This window comes from Pleurodeles waltl, chromosome 7, assembly GCF_031143425.1.
Source record: "Pleurodeles waltl isolate 20211129_DDA chromosome 7, aPleWal1.hap1.20221129, whole genome shotgun sequence".
Taxonomy (NCBI): Eukaryota; Metazoa; Chordata; class Amphibia; order Caudata; family Salamandridae; genus Pleurodeles; species Pleurodeles waltl.
The window spans coordinates 70,884,546-70,893,272 of NC_090446.1; the positions used below are offsets into that span (position 1 = coordinate 70,884,546).

Genomic DNA, 8,727 nt, shown 5'->3' on the forward strand with positions numbered 1-8,727 from the left:
GGATGATAACGCCATGATCAAAGAGATGGTACACAAACACAACGTTATTCTCAACTTTTGCTTTGAATGCTGGAAGGCAAAAAAGATGTGGTGCCACAGTTTCTGTTTGTGTTTTGGTCTGGAGAAAAATTCTCGAATGAAGCATGAGAGGTCTGAGCAAACAGCCTCAATGGGAAAGATTCCATTTAACAAGGCTGCCGTAATACAGAGAGGGAAAAGTAATGTATACGTACTTAATAGCTACTCACATGGCACCATCGTGTCACTGGCAGTGTTTTTTGTTAATTCTTTAATGTAATTCTGCACCTCATCCAAATGAATAATTTCAAAAGTACAGCGTATCTGCACGAGCCAGTGCAAATGACCACTATTTTCCGCTTCTTATGTAATCCAGATTTAAAGAATAGTTCTTATTACTTGTGACAAACAACTGCTTCATCTGGCCTTTATCAGATTGGCCAAGGTGATGATCAATTTGGAAGAAATGCGTGCAACTCTGTTGTGAATGGCTGCACAGAAGACCAGGGTTTGTTGCAGCAGGACAGAAGGCCGGGGTACTTTTGCAGCAGGACAGAAGGCCAGGTTTCTGTTGGAGCAGGACAGTCTGTTGGACCAGGACAGAAGACCAGGACTGAGGCCGGGGTACTGTTGCAGCAGGACAGAAGGCCGGGGTTCTGCTGCAGCAGGACAGAAGGCCGGGGTTCTGCTGGAGCAGGACAGAAGGCCGGGGTTCTGCTGGAGCAGGACAGAAGGCCGGGGTTCTGCTGGAGCAGGACAGAAGGCCGGGGTTCTGTTGCGGCAGGACAGAAGGCCGGGGTTCAGGCCGGGGTTCAGTTGCAGCAGGACAGAAGGCCGGGGTTCTGTTGCAGCAGGACAGAAGGCCGGGGTTCTGTTGCAGCAGGACAGAGGTTCTGTTGCAGCAGGACAGAAGGCCAGGGTTCTGTTGCAGCAGGACAGAAGGCCAGGGTTCTGTTGCAGCAGGACAGAAGGCCAGGGTTCTGTTGCAGCAGGACAGAAGGCCAGAGTTCTGTTGCAGCAGGACAGAAGGCCAGAGTTCTGTTGCAGCAGGATGTAACAGCAGCAGCTTGTAAGCCCCTGATCAGGAGCCTCGTTTGAAAGATGCACATTCTGCCATTAATTAGGATAATAAACCACGCTTCACAGATAAAGGGCTGGATTGATATGGAATGGAATAAGGAATGATTATACATGCCCCTGTCGTTCTAGTAGTATTTAATTCCCCTTTCAAATGTTTATTCTACGTGCATTTAGAAATGCAGTCAAATCTAGAATTAAGAACACATCTATCAACAGATTATTTATAGCGCAAGTAAGGTTGTGGTTGAAGTGGTGGCACAGTTACTAATTACAATAACACTCTCTGGAAAAAGTATATTTTCCATTTGACACAGATTTTATACTTGCTTCAAATTCTTTTACATTTGTTTATAGATGAACATTTAACTGGGTGCGCCAAAGCGCACCAGAACAGACTAGGACGGGCAGACAGAATATGCATTCAACAGTTTTCACACAAAGCATCTGTTAGAAATGGGGTCGCCAGTTGGAAGTCGGTTTGCAAACTGTCCAAGTAGGGACCCTCACTCTAGTCAGGATGAGGGAGATACACACTCATATATCCCATGCTCACCCCCTTGGCAGCTTCGCATGAGCAGTCAGGTTTATCTCAGAAGCAATGTGTAAAGCATTTCCACATAACACACAGTAATAAATGAAAACACTACGAAAGGACACCACAACAGTTTTATAAAAATAGCCAATATTTATCTATAAGAAACCAGACCAAATACGATAAAAATCCAGTATACAGTAATAAAAAGATGAATTCTGCAAGATTTTCTCAAAAATACAGTTCCTTGAAGTCAAAAGCTCCACCTGGGGCTATCACGGCGTCATGATCAACAAAACCAACAGCTCAGGCCAGCTACGGTGTCTGGAAGGCCCGCAAACAGTGCCTTTGGAATTGCAGGGCACTGTGATCCTCGCGGTGAGCTCTTGAGAGTGGCGTTGCAGTGTCGGTTTCGGAGTCGGTGGGCCCTTGAAGTCACAAGCGGAGCGGATCGAACTCTGGGCAGATGAAGTCATAAGCGCTGGTGTGGATGGCGTCTGGGCAGTGGTGCGAAGCAAGACGATGTGATGTGCAGTGCCCACAGGGCACGGTGCAGGCAGCGGCTCTGTGAGACCAGAGCTGCATTGTGAAGCGGGGCAGTGCGATGTCACCAGGTCACGGTGCAGCCAGAGTTGTCGTTGCTGCTGAAGCGCTGTCGTCAGTAGGCCCAAGCCAGCGGTGCGGGACGGGACAGTGCTTTGTGACCCTTACAAGCAGTGTCCACAGGCCACGGTGCAGGTAAGGACGCCTGGTCACGACACTGGATTCAATGATGCTGGTGTCGGTGGACCGCGGCTGCGGTGTGGGACGGGTCGGTGCTTCGTGTGCCTCACAAGCGGTGTCCACAGGCCACGGTGCAGGCAGCGGCGCCGGTGTCAGCAGGAGTGGCAGCGTCGGGGATGCCCAGGCTGCGGTGTGAGCATACGATGCTGGAGTGCGGGCCCACAGGTCGCGGTGCGAGCAGCGGCTCGGTGAAGTCATCGGATGACTGAGTCAGTGAGACCAGGGTCGTGGTGCAAAGCAACTCTGTGCGGCGAAAGAGATGGAGCCCGAGCCCTTGGAGAACTCTCTCAAGCAGGACACACAGCAAAGTTCACCCTTTCCCCACTTTCAGGCAGAAGCATCAACTGCAGGCAAGTCCAACAAAGCAACACAGCAAAGGGACAGTACTCCTCCTTCAGCTCTTCTCCTGGGTGGAGGATCCTTTTGATTCCAGAAAGATTCTAAAAGTCTTGGGTTTTGGGTCCACTACTTGTACCCCTTTCTGTCTTTGAAGTTGGCAAACTTCTAAGCAAAGCCTCAAGTGTTTGCAAGATCCTTCCTTGTCCAGGTTAGGCCCCAGACACACACCCAGGGGTTGGATACTGCATTGTGTGAGGGCAGGCACGGTCCTTACAGTTGCAAGCGACCACTCCTCCCTCCACTCTAGCTCAGATGGCTCATCATGGTATGCAGGCTACACCTCAGCTCCCTTTGTGCCACTGTCTAGAGGAGAGGTGTAAACAGCCCAACAGCCAACGTGACCCAGACCGGGAATCCACAAACAGGCAGAGTCACAGAATGGTTTAAGCAAGAAAATGCCTACTTTCTAAAAATGGCATTTTCAAACACACAGTCCAAAAACCTACTTCACTAAAAGATGTATTTTTAAATTGTGAGTTCAGAGACCCTAAATTCCATATTTCTATCTGCTCTCAAAGGGAATCTGAGCTTTAAAGTGTTTTACAGGGAGCCCTCATGTTAACCTATGAAAGAGATAGGCCTTGCAACACAGAAACCCGAGCTTGGCAATATTTCACTGTTAGGACATGTGAAACACACCAGTACATGTCCTACTTTTTAAATACACTGCACCCTGCCAACGGGGCTACCTAGGGCCTACCTTAGGGGTGCCTTACATGTACAAAAGGGGAAGGTTTGGGCCTGGCAAGTGGGTACACTTGCCAGGGCGAATTGGCAGTTTAAAACTGCACACACAGACACTGTAGTGGCAGGTCTGTGCCATGTTTACAAAGCTAGTTATGTAGGTTGCACAATCAGTGCTGCAGACCCACTAGTAGCATTTGATTTACAGGTCCTGGGCACCTCTAGTGCACTTTACTAGGGACTTACCAGTAAATCCAATAGGCCAATCATGGATAAACCAATCAATAGTACAATTTACCTAGGGAGCACTTGCACTTTAGCGCTGATCAGAGGTAGATACAGTGCGCAGAGACAATAAAACAGCAAAAACAGAGTCCAGTAAACCATAAAAACAGGAGGTCAGAAGGCAAAAGACAGGGGAGACATGCCAAAAAGCTGCCAGTTCTAACAGCATTGTTTTAACATAATCAGGCAATGTAAATGTGTGGTTGTGTGCAGGATGGCAATGGAAGACACAATTAATGTGCAGGCTATATTCAATGATTCAAGCAAGTGAAGGCCCTGCTCTCCGCTGACTGTGACGCAAGCTCTGCTGCCCTATCACATGCTGCAGACAGCCAGATGACTTATGACTCATTCACGGCCTGGGAGGCATTATAAACTACATACCGCTAGGCCACTCTGAGAACCGGTACTCTCCTTGTCTAATGTAAAGCTCTGGTACTCGAGGGAAGACTACTGAAAAGTGCTCTTACTCTGTACCGGCCCAAGTGGAGCACTGAACATGACTGTACTTTGTTTGAAGTGATTATTTTTTCTTGAGTTAATGGGTGACTCTCGAAGAAGGGATGCAATTTAGTGCAGAAAGGGGCTTTCGGGAAAAGAGGTGCCACGGGAAAAGAGGTGCCAGCTAGGAACGGATGGGTAATGTCTGCTGGATGGAAGTGCAACAGTGGGTTTAAACATAGTTCACCATTTTAAAAAAATGTTATGGTAAGGAAAATAGCTTGGACAAACTAAATGTGTTTTAAGTGTCATAACATAGTGTAACCACTTTGTTGTAATGCAGACTATTCACTCATGTATAAATCTTCCAGTCCTTTATTCACACCACCACAAACTCCGGTCAGCTGAGTGGTGCAGGGTGACAGTTGGAATGTTCAGGTAACAGGGCATTACGCCATCAGGTGAAGGAAGTAACCGTGGGGGAAAAGGGAGATTGGGGTAAAAAAAAGTGAAGACGGGAAAAACCATTTTAGATGGTAGGATATAACAAACTTCCATTGTGCTTTGCAACTAAAGTAGTGCTGTAAATGAAAAAACATTACCCCAGTATTCCACAAATTGTGGGTCAAAGTGAAGCAGTGAAAGAGGCGGAAGTCAAGAAAAGCAGAGTCTGGCAGTCAACATTATATATATATATATTTTTTTTTTTTTAAACACTCTCACAAAGAATTTGGAAAGAAGGACAAATGTGACTGTAAATTTGCTCTGGCATACTTCATTGGTCACAAACAAACTGCGTTTTAAAATATCTAGCGAGGTTAAGGCACCTGCTCCGGAGACCTTTGTCGGCCCGACATATTTCAGGTGATTATATTAACAATAACATAACTGGTGACTCATGCACTTACTGGAGAGATTTGTGTTTTATCTATTCACAGTTTTAACCCATCATTAAGTAGCACCTAGGGTTAATGTCCCTGCTGCAAAGCACACCTTGTAACATGGATATCATAAATTAGTATTTTATGTAGATATTTGCTTTTGTCACAGAGATCCTTTTGTTAGTTACAGTTCACAAGTTTCAAACCTTTTAATATAGAAATATGAGCCATGACTTGGCATCAATGAGTTGCATGCAAAATGTAAGTAATCGGTTGAGATTCTTCTTGTTTTGTATCACAACCTTTTGTTATTCTAAAGTTCTAAGACTGATAAATGAAATGTTGGGGTAGTTACAATGTCTTGTTTATACAAACAACTCTATACACTGTATTTAAATATATATATATCCAGTAGGCATCTGTTTAAAAGTGTTCATTGTGTTGTTTAACATACACTAATAGGCTAAAACCAGGGACTGTTTACTGGTATCTACCATTTCCATAAAAAGTAATGATGCTGGCGTTTTTGTAAATGTATATACTTTTGGCCAGGTCATTCTTGGCAGTACAAGCAATTGACTGAGAAGGGGTGCAAGCAGTTGACTGAGAAGGGGCCACTGTACAATGTAAAGGCCATGGTGTGGAGTAACCTGTCTTTAAATGACGTAATTACACTGCAAATATTACAAGCATACATGTTAAACAGTTGGGGACCGTTGTTAAACAGAATGAAATCGATGTGTTTAATTTTCAATGGTTCTTTCTTAAGGTTCAAGTTATAAGCACCTGCACTTGTTGTTTCCATTTTAAGAACTGGTTCAAGGGGACGCTGAAGCAGCAAGAAAGTGATCTACATAAAGGAATAAATGTCGCGAGGTCTGCACGAGTCTTAGTGACAAAAAACAAGGGATCCAGAGTGAATTAGTAACTGCTGGAAGATGACATACCTAGTGACAGCCACTGCCCTATAATAAAAAGTAAAGCTCATGGAATGTTGTCAGACCAGAAGTGATAATTTAATCTGTCCTGGGGCTGTAGAGAGAGAAGTAGGTACCAAGGATGCCCCGAAACTCACCCTCTGCAGAATGTTCCCTTACTGGATTCCTTGGTGGCACCGCCAGGGAAGCAGATCCAGCCGTGCTCAGAAACTGCTCTCTTTTCTACTATCCCCATGCATTCCTTGCCCCTTCAGCAACCTGCTCATTTGGTGTCACCGGAAGTAGGAAGACAGATACGAAAGGGGCGGAGGGGATCAGTAGTAGGGAAGTTCTGCGCCAATAGCAGCGCGAGATCCGCCCGTGGTGGTCAGCCTTGGGTTAACACGTGTGTCAATCTAACCAGCGGCGGCGCCGGTATTCTATCAGACGTACTTCCCCGTTCAGTCTGAAGGGTGGGGAGGGGCTGTCACGAGGAAGTTGTTCACGAGGGACGTCTCGTGACACGGAAATGAGGAAGTGACAGGGGGGGCAGACAAATACAAGGCACGCTGCGCTTGGAAGCCATTGTGGAACGGGCTAGCTTAGTTGTGGTTAATAAGAAAAGCAGTTCCCAAGCGACGAGGAAGGGATCATTACCACATGGGTTTATGCTAGTCAACAGATACCGTATATTCTGCTATTAAATAAACTAAAAACGGTGTAAGTGCAATTAAAATCGTACATTATCGAAGGTGACTTTTCCAAGATGGAGACGGTCGAAAACGGCGCCCGTGACCCGTATTGCGTTAGGACCCTGTCCCTAGCTGCACCCCCGCCTGTGGTTTTTGCGCATGCGTACTATTGTACGCGCGCGCACTATGATATGTGACGTACACCCCGTCTGTGACAGTCTCCCTGTGTTTTGTGCGCTATGATGTATTAAGAACACCGTATGTGACAGACGCCTTGTGCGCATGCGTAGTGTGTAATTCGACAACTGCCTCGCACTATGCTGTTGATGGAGCTAGAGGAGCGAGTGCAGGCTGCTGCGGCGCTATCCTGCTGGTGCTCGTGCAGCGTCAGCGCTGCGACGGTCTTGTGCCTGGGGTGCTTTCGGTGCAGGTGGGGTGGTCGGGCGGCTTCTCATTTTGTCCCGTGACCCGCGGGCTGGCTACATTCTTGGCCAGGTGGGTGCTTTGGTCCCAGGGCGGCGCTGCCCTCACCGTCTCCCTCACCTCCGGACCCCGTACCCCAGGAGACGGCGAGGCCTCAAGGGCCTGGAGGGATTCTCTTCTCTCCGGGGTCCCACAGATTGCATATCAAGATGGGTGCTTAGATGCTCAACCGACTCTGCAGAGCATTCTGAATTGAGCGCTACAACAAAATGGAAGAAAATGTTTTTTCACCAGGATTGAGCATAGTCTATGTTAATGAAGCACATATATCACTGCGTTGTTGGAATACCACCTCTTAGTCATTTTCCCCAAAACGCTCTGTTAAAGGTAGTCAGACACCAGGCACACATCTAATTTGCTTTGGCTAGCTTACCAATTTGTTGAATATCTTTATGGTTTTGAGCTAACAATAAAAATCAGGCTCAAACAGTTTGCAAATATTCTGCACTTGACATCATGTTATCTTACAAAAATCTGACTGTAAATAGGGGAAAATTCATGCAAATTGTGCTCAGCTCTTGAAATTTTTACCTGTTTTTAATACTGTATCCCAACATCAAAAGAAGACCTTTCTGTGAAACATTTACTTGCTTTATAGCTTGTCCCTTATTGTTTGTTTTGGCCATTTCTGCAGGGTCATCCCTGGACTTTTTGCCTTCACCCTCTTGTTTTCTGGCCCTGCTTTTATTGGATTTTAGGACCCTGTGCACTTTACTATTGCTACAGTGGTGCTTGTGTTCTCTCTTTAAGACATAGTAGAATTGGTTTAGCCATGACTGGCATATTTAATTTACTTGTAAGCCCCTAGTAAAGTGGTACTACATGTACCTAGGGTCTGCAAATTAAATTCTGCTAGTGGGTCTGCTGCACTGATTGTGCCTCCCACATAAGTAGTCCGTCAAACCTGCCGCAAGCCTCCCATTGCAGCCTACATGTACATTTTTCTAAACTGCCTTTCCAACTTTTTTGCCAGGCCCAAACTCCTCTTTGTAATGCACATGCCACCACTAAGGTAGGCCCCTGGGGGAACCCAGAGGGCAAGGTTCAATATATTAAAAAAGTATAACATGTACTATCAAGTTTTACATGTCCTGTTACGGAAAACTCTTAAATACGTTTTTCAATACTGTAAGGCAGGCTCTTCCCGTATGATAATGTTGGAGTTACCTTATTACATTTAATAAGTGGTGTATTTTGAATGGGAACAGTTAACCAGTTCATGTTTGTTGTCTCTGGAATTGTAATGAAAAATCCTCCCTTATGGTGAAGTTGAATTTTTTAATGACAATTTTGAAAATGCCACATTTAGAAAGGTAGTTTTTTCCTGCCTTAGTCATTTAGTGCTCGTCCCGGCACTCGCAGCTTTGAACATTACCGTAAATAATCTGTGAGGAGCGAAGGTGTTTTGTAACACTGTTTTTCCTCATATTTAAAAATGCTCATATATTGGAATTTTATTGTTTTGGCCTTAATGTGTTTAAAACAACCTATTTTTATAAACCTGTGTGGAGTTTTTTTGTGGTGTGTTCATT

The 8,727-nt window shown here is 45.6% G+C and overlaps 1 protein-coding gene across 1 annotated transcript in view; it reads right to left on the reverse strand.

The window, feature by feature from the left end:
- M6PR (mannose-6-phosphate receptor, cation dependent) overlaps positions 1-6,501 on the reverse strand; it is a 69,214-nt gene extending 62,713 nt beyond the window's left edge. The window contains exon 1 of the mRNA XM_069242959.1: positions 6,179-6,501. Coding sequence (XP_069099060.1) covers positions 6,179-6,276 — 98 coding nt within the window. The 5' untranslated portion in view covers positions 6,277-6,501. The remainder of the gene's footprint in view (positions 1-6,178) is intronic.
- Between the last annotated feature and the right edge of the window lie 2,226 nt (positions 6,502-8,727).